Below are 20,902 nucleotides of genomic sequence, written 5' to 3' on the forward strand. Positions count from 1 at the left end.
TTGAAAATAAGAAAGCATGGGAGAGGGATTGAAGCAGTTGAACCATTGTTCAAACAGTTGGGAAATTGGGAGGGAATGAAAGAGAGGGAGTGGGAGAGAGAAGCAGTCATTCCACTTGTCAATTCACACATACACACACACACGCATATATAATGTGTTTTCCTTTATAAACATCGCATGGAGGATTGAGAGGATGTTATATCCATAATTGCAATGGACTTTGCCAAATTAATTTTCAACAATTATGCCATTTCAAAACAGGAACTCATACAATTGCTGTAGCACTTTAATAAACCGAGCATTTAGCATTCCTCTCCACTCTCGATAAATATCCAGTCAATAGAGATAGAGAATGATAGTGAACGTCGGTGTAAGTGGAGAACAATACATGGAGGGCGGGAGCATACCCACATGTCCCTGGGCTCTCTTAGTGAATACAAATTAAATCAATTTACAGTTTCAAATATGTCTTGTCCCCAGTGACGGTGTGGTGGTTAAAAACATTAATCAAATAGCAACATGCACACGCAATGCGCACATCTCAAAAAGCCATTGCAGACAGGTGCTGGACAGAGTGAAACCCAGAATATAAGAAGAAACAAGTCCGCACACTGACAGCTCCCATTTCAGTGCTTTGAAACAGGAGCTGTCAGTGTGCGGACTTGTTTCTTCTTATATGTAGAGGTTAAAACCCCAATATCCAGACCCACATGTGCTCCTGCTGGCCTACTGTCTCAATAAAGCAAAAATGTGAGATGAGTGGATTGTTACAAGTTTTAATCTATTATGAGGATGTAAGCAAATTTAAAGGAAAGTGTGCCATTATGGTCAGAATCTCAAAGTTTCTTGTAGGGTAACTCTTTGGTGAAACCAATAATGTTTCTAAGGTAAAACTATCACTCTCCACTGCTCCTTAATTAATACAGAACACATCTAAAGTCTCATGAGAGTGCACATCATTATCACCAACATCATATTAGCTAGAAGCTGCAATGGCTGGAAGTGTGGAAATACAACAAACATCAACAAAAAATAAACATTTGCTTAGTGTCACTATAAATGTATGGTGTAGCCCAATTAATTTTGAGCTGTGTGAGAGTTGTATTCCTTTTACACTTCTACAAGAAAATCCAACTTGCGTAAACTTGGCAAAAAACCTTGTGGATCCAGAAGCTGATTCTGCAGCCCAAACTGCTCAAAGCCCAATGCAGTGCACATGCAAATGAGTGTTCCCCATCATTAGTGCACCAGATTGGTCACAGAAAAGCTGGAGCGTGTGAGAACTTAATGCCTGCAAGTATCGGTTTCCTGAAATTCACCTGTCACAATTAAGAGCAGGGCGGTTTGGACCAAAACTTCTCCTGAGAAACAGCAGTCTCAGGAAATTTTGTGAAATGAGCACAAAACACAAACACAGATTACATGTTGTGCACACAAAATATGTGAAGCTTACAATCCTCCACCACAGATTATGTTGCACGAGCATGAACTGTACACACCATTTTCACCTGTGTCATTTTCACCATTTTCACCTATCACATGAATAGGTTAGCTAACAATTTGAGTTTAGTCAAGTAAAACAACTTTTAACAGTTAAGGGCTAGGTTTTTTTCAGGGTTAAATGAGAAACTTTCAATAAAAATTAAAACTTCTTCATGTAATCCTCCAGTGGTGGGAAAACGTATTTCTCTCACTTTTGTGCATGGAGGACGTATTCACGTTTTAAGACATCATGCTCATTTCACGAAATTTCGGGAGAACAGGCTCAAAACTTCAGTAGCTAAACCTTGTGGGAGGTTAAAAGGTTTTTGGTAGACTCATTTCCACTGTAACTGGTATAACAGATGGACCCATATGGTATCTTTCAATGAAGGCCAAAAGTTGCAGTGTGGCGCATAATATAGGCTATGTTCTTAAAGGCGATGGGCTGACCTGGTGCCCGCAGCTTGGCCTGGCTGGAGGAGCGGGCCAGAGGCAGGCTCTGGCGGAGCCGGTTCATCCGGTTAAAGCCGATGGGGACATCGGCCTCCGACATGGTCTCCAGACTTTCAGCTGACGCAAAGGAAACCCTGCTGGCCTGGTCGGCTAGAGCCGGCTGTGTGGGGCTGGGTCGCGTCACCCGCGGTGTTCGGGCCTGTGAGACAGACGCAAGAAGTTGACAAAGAGACACACACAGGTACAGTAACAGACAAAGAAAGAAAGAGAACAGATGACGAAGAGAGAACAATTATTTCTGCCGTGATGACAATGCAATAATCAATGACTTGACACCAAAAAAGGTAGCACACCACAAAAACAGACAATAGCCTGGGGAAATCAATGCAGAGAAACAAAGTAGCAACTGAAAAATAAAGCTTTTAGTACACAGGCACAGACAAAACAAACAGTTTACCTCAGACAAAACAGCCTTGGTATCTCGCTCTAACAACAGAATCACAACAAAAAGGAAGCTGAATCCCAAAGACAAAATTAGACTTCCACGGACAGAACAACACAGCCAGCCAGACTAAACAAACCAGTACGAACCAGACTAAACACGAGAGTCGCCCAGCAATTGCCCTCAGAATAGTCCACCTGCATTAATCATGACGGACAAAAACTACAAAAGATGTTGCCAGCCACAAGTCTGTTCAATTAAATTTTCAAAAGAGGAGAACAGAGGGTGTAAAAAGGGTGAAAAGAAAGCACTTTCTTGGCAAGCAGCAGCAGTTGCGCAGTGAAGTGTTTCTGGAGAACGATAAAATACACGGATGTTATTATTCTGTACAGCACTGGGAAAAGCAGTGGACCCGAGAGGACTAAAACTAGCTAGCCTCACCACTTCAGTAAAGAATGAAGCAAACAAGACCGATGTACCTCGATGCTAATGACCACAATAAAGCCACACTCTAGCTTGACAGTCTCCTCTGGTGATGCAGATGACCGCTGATATTTCACCTGTCCAATTTGAGCCGCTGGGGGGCCCAAATCGTGAAGGACCCCCTCATTACAGCACTATCAGGAGCTGCTAGAGCAGGTTGCTTTTTAATGAATCCTTACTGACAGACATTTTCCAGCCCAAAGACTACAGTAATGAGCTCCCACAGTGCTGTGTGAAGCCAGCTCAGATTGCCCTATGCATCTGTGGACTCTCCCTAGCCTCACCAACACTGTGGGCTCCGTTTGATTTCTTGACGCTTCAGTGTGAACGAGCTGTCTGCATGCGGGCATCGCACTCAGCCATGCAAGTGTACAGCAACACACACAAAACACTAACATACATGCTCTCAAGTGAATTAAGTGCACACAAATCTGGGAACATGCGCCCATGGACACATCAAGCATCAAATGTACATAGGGAACATGGACACATGCACACGCAGACACGCCTGCACACACAATCTGTTGCACTAAATAATGCTACGTGGGACTTGGCTCCCTCTGCGTTAATAGAGTTTACTGAAAATGCTGAAAACACCCACATACAGTACACACATCTGTCAGCATTGAGAACAGCCTGACAGATTGTGTGTGCTGCTTCTCATTTGTTTGGAGATTTATGGTCTCGGTGTGCGCTTGTCAGCCAGTAGCAGCATACCTTCTGCCTTCTACCTCATAAGCATCAAGCTGTTGAGGAGAAAAGATTGCGGCAACCGGGAATTAGAAAGTTTGTGTTTAGCCGACTGTGGAAAAAAAGAAGAAAGGGAGAGCAGGAGAGGTTAGGGAAAGAGAGGAATGGGGAGCTAAGGGAGCATGCCAAAACGAAAAGCACAGGAGGAATGAAACGCAGAGGGGAAAGAGAATGAGAGAAAAAGAGCAAGGCAAAGCTCTACAGAGAACGGGTGAGCATCTCACAGAGGGATGTAAAGAATAGGGGAGCGCTACATTGGCTGGCTATCTTTCCTAATTAGTTTCCATTTTCCCTTTTAAGATTAGCTGCAGAGGACCTTCTCTTCTAGTGCTCATGAGAGAGAGAGAGAGAGAAAGAGAGAGAGAGGGCAAGCTTGGCTGCACCCTGAACACCAGTGTTTTATTTCCCGCTGTCTACATTCACCCGGATGACATTTTCACCGCAGTGACGCCCAATAAACCTCCCTACAGCCTTTCTCAATGGACCTCATCGCCTTCATCCTCTCCCGGGATCGTTCACACGGCTGTCCCTGCAGTTATCTCATTATAAGTGACTTGGGTTGCAATGATTACTCATGACAGGGAAATGGTTGATAGTAATCTCTACAAGCAGACTTGTAAGATGATAAAATTCACAAATTCATGGAACCTACTATTATCGTGTCAATAATGCCATGTGTAATGGCATGCTCTTAGAAAAGCTAGAAAAATGACTGGAAGACTTATCAGTTTTTTTGGCAAAGGATACTAAAATAAATAAATACATAAAATGAAGGTTCACACTTTAAAAACGGTTCCAAAAGGAAGGGCTCTTAGCTATGTTTCTGATTAGTACTTTTATACCTCTGGAGACCCATCCTTGCAAAACAGATCTTACAGAGGATTCTTGAAGATAAATGTTCTAAGATTTACAGTAACCTTGTTTTAACTCCATTCATCTCCTGTTTTATTTGATTAATGTTCATTAATTTCTGGTGTGAAAATGTAGCATCAAAGACTAAATAATCCACTGAAAGTACTGTTTGAATAGTCAGAGATCAGAGAGGGTTTGCTGAGATCTCTAGAAGGTTGGGGAAACACTCTCCATTAAAATGTCACTAAATCTAATGCAGTTAACAGTGTGATGTTCTGGTCAGGGAAACTCCATCAGCCAACATCCCAGAAGAGATGATTATTTCATCAAAGCATGTTGTTAACAATGTGACAATCATCTCCTAAGCAACTGCACCACTATTGTTCCTATAAAAACTTGATGGGACATCCTGTGTTGCTCTCCAAGAGATGATCAGAAGGTTGAAATTCTAAGAAGAGAAACTATAATAATTTTACTGTATTATTGCCAATAATGACAAATTTCTTTGGCATGTTAAGTCTCAGTCAATGTATACATTAAACTCAGATGTATCCCTCTTTTCTCAGAGAGTGTTCTGCCTCAGTAGCAAACTGAATAACCCACAATGGTGCAAACTACGTATTAGCCTACTAGCTCATATGAACCTAAAGGCATGTGTGAATGCAAAGTGAGTGCAGTGCAGTACATCAAAGCAATGTTTGACCTTAGTATCTCCACGGTGCATGTACAGTATGAGCGTAGGTTCCTATGTGGCACACTGGCACAGTCATACCACGGACTGCACAAAATGTCCTTATTTTTCACTCATATTTTCTTGCATGAAGGATTCTATGGCTCTCATAAAGGGAGAACATTTGGGTGAGACTTATAATGAAATTTAAACAAAGATCTAAATCAAAATGGGCTCTACAGTTTCACATAAAATAAAAAAATAAAAAAACAGTGATGTGAAACACTGAAATAAAACAATGAAAACAGGTGTAAATAACTTCCCCCTCTTATTCTACCTTTCTGTCTGACTGTGAATCTTTCAAAAATAGAACTGGGAAAGTTTCCTTTCAGAAGCAAACTTTCTGAGCTCTCTTTGTCACAATTGTATTCTCCACTCTTGGCCAAGAGATTACAACAGATAGCCAACACTATTACAGTTGTAGGTGACAAAACAACAGAAATCAAATGTTGTAGAATTATGCACTGACATGTTGACATAACATTTGTAACTGTTGACAACATCATCTAGCCTAAAACCAGGAGGTTTCACTCAACTAGAGTCATTTATCTCATTTACATAACAATTAGCCCACAGCTGGCCCATACCCACCCCTCGCTACCAATAACACAGTCTGCGTTAACACCCAGAATCCAACCCTGCCTAGCAGAGTCGCTAATGATAATCACAATAATAACAACAACCTTACGCCAACTCCCCAGTCATTTTTAATTGGAAGATTAAAATTACCTTGACTGTAAGTAAATCAAGAACATACCAGGTAAGCTTCATTACTATTATACAAAATGTTGTGCAGCTTTTGACATCTCATTGGGTTTGTTCATAATTTGTAGTTAACCTGAGTAACTGGCCTATGTCGCCGGATGGTCATTTCATGACCGAGTGGTAATGTTAGGTAGCTAGCGGAGCATGTAACTATAATGTGGTGAGCTGCTAAGTCTGGAATGGGAAGTGAAGGTAATAAAATTAGAGCATAGCAACAACGTCATCAGCTGGTAAGTCATGAAATTACCAAAACGTCTCTAAATAGGTTACCTCTCTGGAATGTAATGTCTTAGTTGGGCTATTGTGTTATTGTCAAGAGAAACTCCACTTCAGTAGGCATTTCTTTAAATGTGTCAATGAGATTAAAGTAATCAAAGAAACCAGCAATACACATTAATTTAAAAATACATGTGTTTCAGTCTGAAGTAATCAAGCAAAATATTCAACAATTAAGTTGTAAGCAATTAAGGAGTAACATCTCACTGAATCTACAGAGAGCAGTTGTGAATTAGGCCTCCCTCATGTTCAGCAGATGCCTTGTATGTACAGCAGGCTACATTATATACATGACATGGTAAGTTTCAATCATGTAGCCCCTTACCTCTACTTCTAGCATCTTGTTTTAAAATATCAAACGATCTTCATCTTCATCATAGTTTGTTCTTGAACTTGGTTTGTTTTTGTCCTTGATATCATATGAGGAATCTGTAGAGGTTTGCAGTATAATATCCACAGTCCTTGTTATTGTCTTTCACAATCCCCAAACCGAACATCATACTTGCCCCTTGCTGAGCGTTATGACCCATCTTGTCATGCACTGATTGGCTGGCCAGACCCAGATTTTCCACCCAAATTTTCCATCGGCCAAAGGTCTTGACTGATAAGGCAGCTGTGCACAGCTGCACCGAGCCCCCCCACCCAGAACCCCCCACCCAACTGCCACGCACCCCACCTCCGAGATTTCACGGGCGTTACAGCTACAGTTGTGGCATTCCATTCCACTGAGATCGGTAATTGAGAGGATCTGAACCCCTGACAGTGTAAGGACATATTGTACTAATATCTCACAAAATCCAGTGTTGTGATTAGAAATGTAACGTTAATTAGCATTTTGTTTTCTATAATGCAACCATTACTGAACCAGGCAAGTTGACTAGCAGGTGAAGGAAGGGAAGAACATCCACATGACGCTCTCACTTGTGAGCTGCCCAATATAGCCGCAGCCATTTCCGGCAGAGCCGCTCCACAGGAGCAGTTGGGGGTTAATTGCCTTGCTCAAGGGCACTTGTTGTTGAGTGAGAGGACGACGCCTCTGGTTCACTTTCCCTGCCCAGATTTCCCCAGCTGAACTTAACTAGTGAGTCAAGCTGGCAGCATTTTGATCACAAGCTTTGTACACTTCGTCAGGGAGTCATTGTTTGACCTTGATATTTCCAGACAATATGTAGATATTACTGGCTCATGCATTTCCATGTTATATAATGTCATATACAGTAAATACAATAGACAATGAAAACCCTTGTGAACAATGCAATCAGCCAAGTCTATATAAATGTGTTGCTATTTTTATATAAAGTATATCCTACTAAAGATACATATGTCATCCACAGAAAATGTAGAAGAAAGTTTCCATACTGTCCTTCCTTTCCCTGTTACAGAGAGTTCATCCTTATTAATGCGTAGCCTGCTAAGTGAACCTTGCTGTCTTGGCAGATGGCAGTGAAGTGTCAGTAAGTGATTCTGGCCACGTGCCCCAGCATAACGCCGGTCGGCAAGGGAGGAACGCTGCAGCAGTAGGCCTCCTAAGCCTTTTAGCGGTGGAAAACACTCCCGCTATTCTCTGACTCAGATTGGGGAATAGCGATTTTCCACCGAACACCATATCAACAGCCAAACAGCGCAAGGGCAACAAAAGGAGTTGTCTGAATGGTTTAGAGTTGAGCTAGCTCACTGGGACAAATGTGGCAGAGGTAGTCTAGGGATGTCCCTCTGTATAGAGATGCCCTGGTCAAAGGGTGTTTACGAGACATGTGGAACACAGATGAGCTCCTTGCAAAGCTTCCAGGCTCCCTGAAGTGTTGCAAATCCTCTCTGAAAAAAGTTTTGTTGTAGATATTTGCAGATGACTTTATCATTCGCCTTTACCATGCCAGCCAGCCAGCCACCCTTGTCCTGTCTTGTTTAAGATAACAGAGTTAACTAGAAGGGCACTAGGAGAGCGCAGACCTCCACCAAGGTTCGTGCTATTATTGCTTGTTCGTGAGTCGAATCCGGATCCACTCCAAAATTTAATGGGTTCTTCCTTGGCCCATGCTACACCCTTCCACGAAATTTCATGAAAATCGGGCCAGTAGTTTTTCCGTAATCCTGCTAACAGACAAACAAACAGACAAACAAACAAACTAGAAGGGCACTTGGAGAGCGCAGACCTCCGCCAAGGCCAATAGTCCAGTCTGCTATGATATGCAAATTTCGTGAGTCGGATCCGGATCCGCTCCAAAATTTAATGGGTTCTTCCTCGGCCCATGCTACACCCTTCCACAAAGTTTCATGAAAATCAGCGCAGTAGTTTTTCTGTAATCCTACTAACAGACAAACAAACGGCACCGAAAACATAACCTCCTTGGTGGAGGTAAAAATCACAATTTACAATCCAGTTTAGAAGACCAAAAGCACTGCCACTAACATGTGTATGGCCCATAAGTGGAGTTCTAAGCTTAAGTAAATAATTAATCCTACATTCAAAAGCCATACATGATTAATCTATCGTTTGATAGTTGCCAAGCTCTTCAGCTGTAAATGACTAGGACACGGTTTGATACCAATAATAATTTACATGAGGGTAAGATCCACAGCATAGACTGCCTTCACTCTGTATGGAATGTTTTTAAGAGGGGGTTATTTTTCTACACCATTCTGCCCTGTTATATCTGGATAACCAATCTACCTGCCAAACTACACACCAATCAATAATCCATTGAGAAGCAGCCATGCAAACCTTTTCTTTATAGAACTCTTTTAAAAAAGTGGAGTTCCGCTCAACTTAAGAATGCTTATCTCACTTTTGCATGCTACATTAGTTCCAAACTAGAAAATGAACAATTATTCAGCTACTGGACAAGGACAAACTCTTGTCTCTGGCTATGGTATAATATGGTAATGGTGTGGTATGATGGTATGGTATGGTATGATAGTACTGAACGTTCCCTAGTGCAGACCAAACCCTCCAAGGACACATGAAAACTGAAAATTCCCCTTTAACTCTTTCCTTTGCTTTGAACAAGCACAAGAAATTCCCACAAGCCATAGGCTCCATTATTATTCCCTCGGAAATGAAGACGGCTGATGAGTATTTGTATTGGAATACTAGAGACTTCAATATGGTCCTCTCTCCCGCCTAAGCCCATAGTCTTTGAGTATAGTACGCTCCTCCAGATTCAACACTGAGGCGAAGAGAGGAGACAATAAGATGTGATTGCTTTTGCAGCTCCAGACAGAAAGACAAGAGCACAAGAGACGCAAAATGGGGCATTAATATTTGTATTAGTCAGGCTGGGAGCGACGAGGAGAGGAGAATTATGCAGTGCTCCACTCCATTGTTACTGACACGGTCAGTGGCAGCAGCAGTATCAGGCTATGGTGTGTGAATCCATGGTCTTCCCTATGGAGTGCAGTTTAAACAAGCAGACAATCCCCTCCGTTTTGTTTCAGGATGTGAGAGAGAATGTCTTGAAATGTGTGTGTGTGTGTGTGTGTGTGTGTGTGTGTGTGTGTGTGTGTGTGTATGCATGCAAACACACAATATATGGATACTTGATTCACATTTACAGTTTCCATGCCCACTGCAAAGTCCATGTGTGCATGAAAATATATGGATGCATGCATCTAAGATATTTGTATGCTAATCTGCCATGTGTCTATAGTGTGTGCATCGCCCGTGTTTGTGTGTGCATTTAGAGAGCTGGCGAACCAATGAAACATCAAAAGGAACCAGTGGGGGACTGTTAAAAACACACACACACACACACACACACACAGAAGCAAAGCTGCTGCAGGGGTTTCTATTGCATCAGAAGAGGAGGCGAGACTCCCTGACTCCCTGAGAGGAAGGGGGGCGATAACCAATCCTGTATAAGCTGCAGGCCGGCAACAAACGGGGGATTCAATAAAGCCAGCCAGCATGTGTGTGTGTGTCACCAGCTAAACAGATGAGGGAAATGTACTGGCGTACGAGCAAGCCACTGCTACTGTACATAACAATTACGAACACACTGCATGAAAATGTGGAATTTGAACTAAAATTGGAAAATACATGCATATGACACAATTATAGAGGACGTTTTTTTTTTTTTAAATGGTTACATCATAATGTATTTTCTAACTGTACAATACTTTTAGTATTGGTACTATCAGTACTATCATGCTCTACGCCATTTCCTACCTTACCTTGTATCAGGCTCATTAACATTTTTTAATTGTATGTAAAATACATTGTAGTAAGTTCTAAGGCAGCACCGGTACTCTTGTTGCCATTTCAGAAAATCCTTCAGCTCTGTCTGTATTCGCTGTATCAGCAATAGGAATGCAAGGGGCCTTTCAGAATATCAAGTAATTTCATGGTTAAGATGCTGGAGGCCTACAGCAAGTGCTTAGGTTAGCATATGCTCAACAGTACCATCTCCCGTGGGCTACATCAAAGTAAGGGTCAAAAGGGTCTGCTCAGTGAACATAATGTATTCATGTGTGAGGTGGAGCTAATGATGCATTATAGCCTTTCTGTTGCTCTTTACAGAGTCTTGTGTGACCTTGTCATGCTTAGAGGGAAACCTTGACATTTGAATTTTAGGGTGCAAATACACCTACAGTTTGTTTTCTTTGGTCAGACCCATAGTTGAAAAGTTTACTTTGTTGCATTTTTGTATTTGGTTCATTTGGATTCACACTGCCCACTGTCATGTAACCTGTCATCGAGCGAGATCGGAGATTTTGGCAGCGGAGCAGGGGAGGTCAAAACAAATCTGATTCCAGTCTCTGTAACTTTAGATAAGAATGATGAACTGTGCTCTTTCCTGTAATTTACCATCTCTGGTCTTCATGCCAGGTAAGAACACTTGAATAAATAGCCAAAAATGAGCACCAGTCCAGACTGCGGTTTGCCCTCGGTTTATGTTGTTATGCTTGACTTTGCAAGTATGACTCACTGCTGGCTATCAGATGTCAACATCCGTCTCCCTATACCCATAAACCTATATGGAATTCTGGATTCGGATTTGTTCTGACTCCCCTGCTCCCCGGCTGACAAAATCTTTAATCTTGCGGGATGACTGGACTCTGTCCAATCAATGAGCTACATATGAGTCCATGTGACTTTTGTTTACAAGCCCTAGTTCACTTGTATTCGGGCAGTGTGAACCTAAACGAACCAAATACAAAATTGCTACAAAGTAAACTTTTCAACTATGGTTTGGACCAAAGATACTGAGAGGTGTGATCAGACCCTAAACATGCCTGGTATGAACAATATCTAAGTCTGTAAATTTTCTTTGCTACATTACTATGTAATGGGAGAAAATGTTATTCTCAGTTTGTAAGAGCTTGTCAGCACTTACTCATCACTCATTGAAACCAATGTCAGTTGCATAGTGCAAACTGCGAACTAGCAAGATAGCTTGCAGCTAGCCGTACGTATTGATTTGAATGAGGACCGCTAACAGCCCCCATTTTTAGATTAACTTAAGTGCCACTTGAGAACACTTTTCATCACAATCTAGCGAGACTAGAAAATAACAGACTCCAACTGAAAATATGAAGGTATTCTTTTGATGGTGACAAGGCATTCACTGTGGGTTTTAATAATCATAGAGATTAGTTTGTAAATCAGATAAAATACAGTGGTAAATCAGACTGGCCAGGTTACTGAATTACTGATAAAACCCAGCTTCAGAGGCGTTCAACAGTCTGAGAGGCGTACCATGTGCTTGCAACATCATGGGTTTGAATTCAGCTCATGTCAACCTCTCTCTCTCATATTTTCCACCACACTGAACAGTATACTGTGTAATAAAGTTGAAATGCCGTTAAAATTACCTTATAAAACAAGACTTGATCAAGAGGATGTGAATAATTGTAATTCTAGCCCTTTCCATAAAATTCTAGCACTTTCCACTTTCACAGTTGTCTCTTTTATTACCCTTGGGACTGCTCAAAAGCTCTTCTACAGCTAATCAAATAATTACCCAGGTGTTACTCTCCTGAGGGCCACAAGCAGTGAAACTTGCAATTGTTGCAGATGAGGTGCAACTTTACAGTCTGTGAGAGGTTTTCAGGAAGGTTATTTCCCTGCCTGCAACCAATCAATAGCTGTGTTCTGTTCAAAGACTTTTGTTAGCTTGCTCAGACAGAAATGCTGAGATCAAAGCTCACAGCACAAGAGCCATATCCAACCTTGGTGAAGAGTGAGGCCTAAATGTGTGTGTCAACATGTGACCAATACTAAATGAGGAGAAGAGAAGACAAGTACGCATGCACATACACAATGGAGAGTGATCCTATTAGAGACAAATCCACATAGAGGCACAGATTTACGCGAAAACACAAACCCAATATTGGCACTGACCTTGAAGCTCCAGTAGTTTGGTTGTTGCTAGGGGGCAAGAAAAAGAAAGAGCAAGGGAGACAGAGGGAGACAGGGAGAGAAAAAGCGAGAAAAAAAAGGATTGAGTGTTAGACATTTTCCCATGCGTTTAGCTGGACAACTCTGTCCCCATAACAGATCAAGGAGAGGAATGGATGGATGGAAACAGAGCTGAGGGGAGCAAAAGGGAGAGGTTGACGGGAAATGCTTTGTCACTCAGTCCCCCTGTGAAGCCACTGAAGTGATAACGCAAAGTGCGACTAATAAAGTTTAATGGTACATTATTTTATGGGAAGAGAAGGGAGAGAAACACATTTTGGATGTCTCAAAATGTCTACACCACTTTGCTCAAAATGAGTGAAAAATTCCTAGTAAAGCATAAACAAACATTCAAATAAATGGTCAAATTTTCTGTACATCAGGCTCAATGAGAAAATGATGGGCTAATTATTGTGATGATAGCCAGATTAACTTCCGTTGTCCTTCACTGCCATCATAATAGGCTTTTAATTGCTTGTAATTGCTTCTCAGCAATTAATCAAATGTTTACAGTGACTTCACACACACTAATGATGCAGGCCCAGGCAGCTCCCAAATTCAACCCCACGCTCTCTCTGTAGACACACAATTGGCTGGCTTGTCCCCAGGAGCAGGATTAAAGCAATATACAGACACAGGATTAAGTAGCTTGACATTTTCGCTATATCTGGGTAGCAGCCAACGTTCATGTCAAAGTTCTTCTGATTCTTTAAGGTACAGCTACTGAGGCTATGTGTGGTTATCCATGACATGACATTCAATTGACAACTTATTGCCCTAATAACTAATGTTATTAGGATTCACTGGCAACTGTACACTGTACTTCCTGGTTCATGTTTGGTCATGATTGGTGTGCAACCAACTCAAGATTCAGTCATCTTGAACTGCTGACTAAATGAAGAGTGTATTGTGTAAATTCCAATAAGGCACAGGTGTGGAGCTCTTGCTAAAGAGCCACAGTACGCTGAAAAATTTCCACTCATCATTTGGGCTGATGATGATGTAATGATAATGCCATCAGTCATGGCATCATCATCAGCATCCAAACACAAGGTCTCTGTGTCCCTGGATCCTGGGTCTTTTTAAATCCTGATGCCGATGAGAAAAAGAGAAGTACGAAAAAGACAGACTGGGAAAGCTCCTGCTAACCTGCAAGACAAATGACCTTGCGAGGATAAAAGGGTATTTTGCAATCTGTCTGTCATAAGCAAGAAGAGATTATTGATATGATATGTAGTCATAACAGTTGACATATGCAATATAGCTGCACATACTGATTCTGTAGCTAAAGATTCATTGTCATCAACAGCTGTCATCTCCCTAAGCTAGTAACCGTTACTGCCTGCTCAATCATGTCAATAAAGTGTAACGTTATGGACATTTCATAATTTCATGACCTAATTTAAAAGGTGCCAAGCAAAATGTACCCATAGCTGCACTAGGACACAATACCAACTCTACAATGACTGATACAAATCCCAGTTGTCATGTGGCATGAGTCACAAAGCCTGCATAGCAGATACAACCAGTCTGTATTTATTCAACTCTTTTTCATTAAGATGCACTCCCCATCACAGCCAATCAGCCACCTTGTTTTGACCTACTCCAAATTCAATGAGGCATCCCCTATGGGTTAATCAGTGTAATGACACAGTGAATGATGCATCTCAACACAGTGGTGAGATGCATCACTGATTCCCTCAAGTTTTGTCAAAATCCAGTCAGCATTGCCTGAAATCTTGTTTGTGACGGACGGACGAACAAACCATGGAAGTTTTCTGTTTTACTGAAACAGGCTTTCCTTAGAGTCATAGTTCCTCAGCATGTTTTGGATAGGACATTTAGTATGAAGGTATTCTTGCAGCAAAAACTAGAACTTGCATAATGGAATTTACATTCACAGAAAAGATTATGAATGGGAGGTGAGGGGGTTTATGGTTCTATGGCAAATGTGTGGTCAATCAGAAGAGAAATTTTATGCAGCTTTTTGCTATTTTTTCATGGCAACCTAAAAAAAATACAGATTTCATCAAATAAACCTCAAATTGTTGGAAGGATATATACTCCAGATCATCCCCAGCGATGTATGTTTTATCACCATTCAGTACTTCATAAGATATTCATATTGGATTGGATTACAACAAAGCAAAAGTGAGAGTGCGCGGATTCAAAATCTGTGACGCAGTTGCTATTGCATTAAAACAAATATTGACTTGCACACTTGTATATATTTTGTGTGACTTTGTGTTAAAGTTAGAGCACAGGTGTATGAATATTTTCTTTAAGTGTAAATTACATCATGTAAGTTCGTAGGTGATTTGCTACAAAAATGCTTTCATAATTAAGGTGTGGTGCAGGTGAAATACATCCATGTTTTGGAGGGAAGAATCTGTGTTTTTGGGTGCTTTTTAGTCCCTAATATTTTGTCTGCTCTCTCCTGGAAAATGCTAAATTGCAACTTTTACTTTTCATCTCTCTTTATTCTGAATAAGAAGTGTAGGAAGCGGGATGGGCTAAGAAGCATTGGGGATGAAAGAGCAACAGGCCTGTGGGCTGCTCTGACCCAGATTCAGATTCAGCTTTGTGTGGCTTGCAGGCCTCCGTCCAAGCCTGCTGTCCAAGTTAGCACAATTGTACCTGATCTGGTGTCACCCAGCCTCAGTCAGCCTCCACTGCACTACAAACAAACAAACAACACAAACAAACAAATAAACAATGATTTTTTTTTTCTCCCTAGGGACGCCGGCACTGGGCTAGCTGGCTGCAGTCCCATCTTCCTGCCTCATCATGTTTCTCTTTGTCTTATTTGCTTTCTTATCTCCATGGTATTGTTCATTTTATTGTTTTGTCCCTGCACCTATTGCACACTCAGCTGTCCTGGTGGGGGATTCCTCTTTGAACTGGCCCACCAAAGGTTTCTTCCATTTTTTTCCCTATAAGGTTTTCTTGGGAGTGTTTCCTGGTCTTCACTGAGGGTCTAAGGTTGGTGGAGCCGGGTAGGTTAGGCTCAGCTAGATAGGTTAGATCGGCCTGTTATATCTTTTCAACAAGCTATTTTGTGTCATTTTGTGTGTTATTTTGTTGCATACTATAATACATCATTTTGTCCTGTGACTGATTGTTGATCAGTTAGATTTAGGCAGTCTCTTCTCTGTAAAGTCCTTTGACACATGCTTGTGATGAAGGGCTGTATAAATAAACTTGACTTGACTAGGCAAAAATCAAAAATCTGCATGCCCAGTGCTGATATGAACTCTTTGGCATCTCACACAGTAATTGGTATTTTGTCCTTGCTTTGTTCAATTGTCTCATGTTCATAAATTCCCCTATTTTTTCATGTTTTGCACAGGGATCTCAGTCATTCTACTGACAAAATCTGCTTTTCAGCCAACTGATCCAGTGATATCCTTGTTCAGTTGTACCTTCCCTAACTGGTAATGTACTCTTGATACCTCACAGAAGCAACATATCAATCACCATGTTACTGACTTACTGTCCATCTCAATATATCCATCATGACCACATGTTCACCGATACCTCCATTCAAGCCATTCTTTTTCTATTTTTGGTGTGAGATGCTTTTATAAGCTTGGGGTTTCTGTTGACTGTTTCTGGAGATGCATAAGAACACTCTCACAATTCTGCTACCCCCACATGGAATAACCTACAGAAAGAAACTGAAGAAATTGTTTAGTTTAAAGTTCGGTCTATGGAAGATGAATAAATGAAAATTGTCTTCTTCGATTAAGCCAATTGAGGACTGTACTACTGTTTTCTCCCTTTCTTTTTCTCTCTCTTTCTCTTTCATTTATTCTGAGACTGTCTTTTAATACAAATTTCTTATTATATGTGTGCTATTTTATTGCTTTTCTGTCTGCAATTTTATGTGTTGCTGCTGTCTTGGCCAGGACTCCATAATTGAAGCGATTCTATATCTCAGCGAGACCAATTTGGATAAATAAAGCGTAATCAAATAAAATAATAGTCATATAGTCATCCTTCTCATAGGTACTTGTCAAAATTTGCTCTGCATAGAAACACAGGGCCAAATAAATCAGGAAAAAGACACCCATCTCGTTATAATCCCTAATATATCTTATCCTTCACACAGAGTTGTGCACTGTGTAATCATCCACTCATATGGTTAATTCACCTTAAATTGGCATGCCCAAATCTACCGCCAAGTCACTCCTCAAATAATTTAATGCACTAACAAGCGGACATTTTTTGGAACATAAAATCTGTCTCATCCAAAACAAACAGGCCCCCTATGTACCGTGACTCAGTGATTACTGCCTGCAATATTTCTCAATCACTTGAGCTGAAATCCCATGGCGCACATATGCACAGAGACAGACAGGGCTTAGAGACAGGAAAGAGCAGAGAGAGAGAGAGAGACAGACAGAGAGAGACAGAGACAGAGAGAGAGAAATGAGTAGAGCGACATGCATGCCTGACCTGCATGCCAAGTAGCCATCTTTGTACCCACCCTCCTTTTTCCTCACTCCCTGTCCTCCTTCCTCTCCAGTCCATGCATACCCAACCTAACATGCACACCAGCCCCCATGTGCACACACACATACACTAATAAACACATGCGTTTATGCCTACAGACATCATACAGACATCTTTTTTTTTTTGTTTCTCCCACTCTTACAGACATGCACACGTGTACACGCACATTCACATACATACATGCGCACACACACAGTATAGATCACCCTCCTCAGTCGGATACTGCGGCATCACAGCCACACCTGGCCAACACCTGCCTGCTTGTGAACAAATAACCCCCCCCCCCCCCTTCCACACACACACACACACACACACACACACGCTCACTCACTCACAATATACAGAGAGGGCGGAGGAGATGAGTTGTGTGCTCATCAGGTCTACCTGTGCCAGTCCCTACGCACACTATGTCACCTATACTGTACGCACATATGCCTCCACATGAGAGCATGCAGACACACACACACACACACCCAGTCAGGTAGTTTACAGCACTCCATCATGTACAGCTATATCATTATCTATACTGTCTATGCACTATATTTTCCTCTCTCTGTCTCCATCCTTATCTTTATCCCTTTCTCTCATGCAGCAGGAGAAGCAGCATCTATCCACACAGTTATGGCAGCACCACAGAGGATTTGGAAACGGTGAAATGTCTCAGCTGAGAGAAAAGGGATGCAAGGACGGGGTTAGAGAGTTACCGTTGCTACTTAATGAGCCTGTCGGCCGCCTGGCGCGTCCTCCCGCTCCACACGCCTCCCTCTTCCTCCTCCCCCCTCTCCATTTTTTCACTGCGGCTCTGTGTCTTTCCCGCGCCCCGAGGATCCGCTAGAGTCCCCCCTCGCTGGTACCCGTAGTAGCGCCTAGCAGGCAGTTAGCATCTCGCTCTCTCTCCCCCTCCTCCTCCTCCTTCTCCTTCTCTCCTCTCTCTCTCTCTCTCTCTCTCTCTCTCTCTCTCGCTCCCTCTGTCTGTGTCACTCTCTCTCTCTCCCCTTGTCCCTGACAAAAATGCAGCAGCTTCAACCTCTCTCTTCCCCTCTCCGTCTCTCCCTGTCGTCCTCTCTCTCTCTCCCACTGCTGCTGCCTCTCAGTCAGTACAGCGTGTGCCGCTTCTCTCTCCTCCAAGCTCAGGCATTGCCAACCATATGATATCACTCAGTTGCCTTATATGGGAAACGGTGGGTTGCCATGACGACAGCAGACTCCACCTGTTTCTCTCTCCCCATCTCTCTCTCTCTCTCTCTCTCTCTCTCTCTCTCTCTCTCTCTCAGTCCACCTTTTTCGCAGGGAGATAGATGGTCTGGTTAGGGTAAATACACACAGCACATGGAAAGCAAAGAGAGGGTGGAGGGGAAGGAGGATGGACTTAAGAGATGAGAGGAGAGAGAGCACACTCAGACGTGATGGATAGAAGTATTCCCACGGAGGTGATTGGAGGGAGACGTAAGGAGGGATGGAGGGATAGAGAGAGCAGACTGCACAGAGCAAAGCTCTAGCAGGCTTTTCTGTTTTGACCATCTGTGACAGGTATCAAGTCAGAGCATTTGCTGATGGATGGGAGGAGAAAAAGGAGGATTTGAAGAGTAGAGAAGGAGAGAGGCGAGGGATTGGATAGGGCAACGAGTTCAGTATTTCACATTCGAAATGATCCATCTATCATTTTTTTCACTGTCTCACTTGAATCCCTGTCTCCGTTTTATTCTGCTGCTGACTCTTTTTGATAATTACCGCTCAAAACTGACCACTGCTGACCTGGCAAGCTGGTCATTAAAATGTCTCTATTGTGTGTCCAAGGCCCTAGAGACATCTCACCACAAAATGTACTGTGCTCCATATTGTGCGTTTTCAAGCCCACCAACATGCTTATTCTTTACCTTAGAAAACAGTCACAAGTCAAAGCACACTGGACACATGTTGGTTTGCATATGTGAACATATGACAGTTCCCATTTCCCATGTGAAAATTACATTTTCACCTGTCAATTGTGTCATATGACAAATAGTAGGCAGTTGAAAAATCACTTAATACACATAATAATTGAAATTTTCACATCTGAAGTAAAAAAAAACGGTCAGAATACAACATGTGTCCAAACAGCACATGTGCATTGAATTCACATGTAGGATTACACATGAGATATCCTGTTAAAAATGCCTGGATAAGTTCATATGAGAAACCCAACTAAGGAAGTTTGCATATACCAATATTAGATGGGATGATCAGGCATAAATAGACCATAAATAGACCCTTGCTTTTTGTGTTTCACCTTCAAAAGCTCAGTTTCCAAGGTAGTATTTGAAATATTCTAGTCGTTTGTGCAGTGGTATTTCTGACAATGAAATGAATTAAATGAAAAACCTTAACCGGGATATGCGTTATTATCCAGAATACTGTACGCATTCACAGGTCAAACACACACATTGTGTCTCCACAAACCAGTGCAGTCAGACACATTTATTGCTAATTTAAAACCTGATAGTGAGTAAAAATGTCTCTGAAACTAGCTCCATGGTTATTTTTGACCTGCAACTTCTATTATGCTTCCCTACCAAGTGTTGATACTACATGCTTTTTGAAGGTATAAAGTGTATACAGTGCCCAAAATTTGTCTCTAGATAGTAAATTTCTTTTGGCCCTCCAAACGATTCTAGGAGGCGGTAAGATATTCTTACTTTGGTCTATTATGCTGAAAATGAATTATAGGTGAGTGATTTTGAGATATCTTGCTTATTATAGGGCTTATTAACAAGCATCTTAATGATATAAGAGATGAAACCACCCATCATAATAATACCCATGTTTCTATGTCAAAACATGAAAGCATCCCTTGTCCAAAGCCTTGTTTTGTGTGTTGCTCTTCAGCTAATTAGGTGTGAGTCATGTACTGTCAAGCTACCTGTCGTCCACCAGCAGGAGAGCCCTGGGACACCGACACGCTGCAGGGGCTGTTGGAGTACTTGTTTTTCTGGAGGTCCATGAAGGCGTCCCGCTGGCGCTCTATGTCAGCCTTGTGGATGCTGTTCAGGGCCTCCAGGCTCTTGGCGGCCACGGCGTTGTGCCGGCGGTCCAGCGAGGACGACGTGAACCCCCCATTCGTGTTATCAGGGAACCGCCGGGCCCCGCGCCCCCCGCCGGCGGCCAGGGTGTGGTAATCCCGCGGGAACTCGGCATCACCGGCAGAGATCATGGGACCCTTTCTCTTCTCTCGACCTGTTGGGGGTTGGGGAGGGGGGGGGGGGGGGGGTCAGGGGGGTCAGGGGGGTTAGAGGTGGGAGCATGGGGACAGGGAGGTGGATTTAAAGAGGAGAGAGTAGGGGGAGATGGGAAGGGAAGGAGGTAGAGGTGAGAAAACTGTACACACATTTGGTGACATTATTAGATCATATGATAAAACTATAAAATATTAGTAACACTTGATTCATGGTGTATGGGAAATAATCTACCTAAACACATTACATTGCACAACAACAATATACTGGGAGTAAGTAGGGAGGTTATTACTAATATTGCAGAGCTTTAATTAGTGCGAAACATTATATCAGATTACACTTCACAGATTTTATAGACACACCCACAGGTTGATAGCAGCAACCTTGAGGCATGTCGAGTCTGAGCGGTAGTGAAGGAGTGTTTATGTGCGGCCTAACACTGCTCCAGCACTGTGACATGCGTACACTGATTTTGTCCTTGAGCAACCCTGCACAGTATACTAACATCTAGAAGAAACGGTGCTCTTTCTCTCTTTTTCTCTCTT

At 42.3% G+C, this 20,902-nt stretch overlaps 1 protein-coding gene across 1 annotated transcript in view; it reads right to left on the minus strand.

Moving 5' to 3' along the window:
• srcin1b (SRC kinase signaling inhibitor 1b) overlaps window positions 1–20,332 on the minus strand; it is a 40,367-nt gene extending 20,035 nt beyond the window's left edge. Inside the window, exons 1-4 of the mRNA XM_071545760.1 lie at window positions 20,082–20,332; window positions 18,021–18,048; window positions 12,574–12,600; window positions 1,933–2,134 (exon numbers count right to left, since the gene is read on the minus strand). Of these exons, the coding sequence (XP_071401861.1) occupies window positions 1,933–2,134; window positions 12,574–12,600; window positions 18,021–18,048; window positions 20,082–20,125 (301 nt within the window). The 5' untranslated portion in view covers window positions 20,126–20,332. The remainder of the gene's footprint in view (window positions 1–1,932; window positions 2,135–12,573; window positions 12,601–18,020; window positions 18,049–20,081) is intronic.
• Window positions 20,333–20,902: the final 570 nt, after the last annotated feature.

The sequence above is a fragment of the Centroberyx affinis genome, unplaced genomic scaffold (genome assembly GCF_046629955.1).
Source record: "Centroberyx affinis isolate AG114_WGS23_722 - 3 ecotype Tasmania unplaced genomic scaffold, CSIRO-AGI_Caff_v1 ptg005038l_1, whole genome shotgun sequence".
Lineage (NCBI taxonomy): Eukaryota > Metazoa > Chordata > Actinopteri > Beryciformes > Berycidae > Centroberyx > Centroberyx affinis.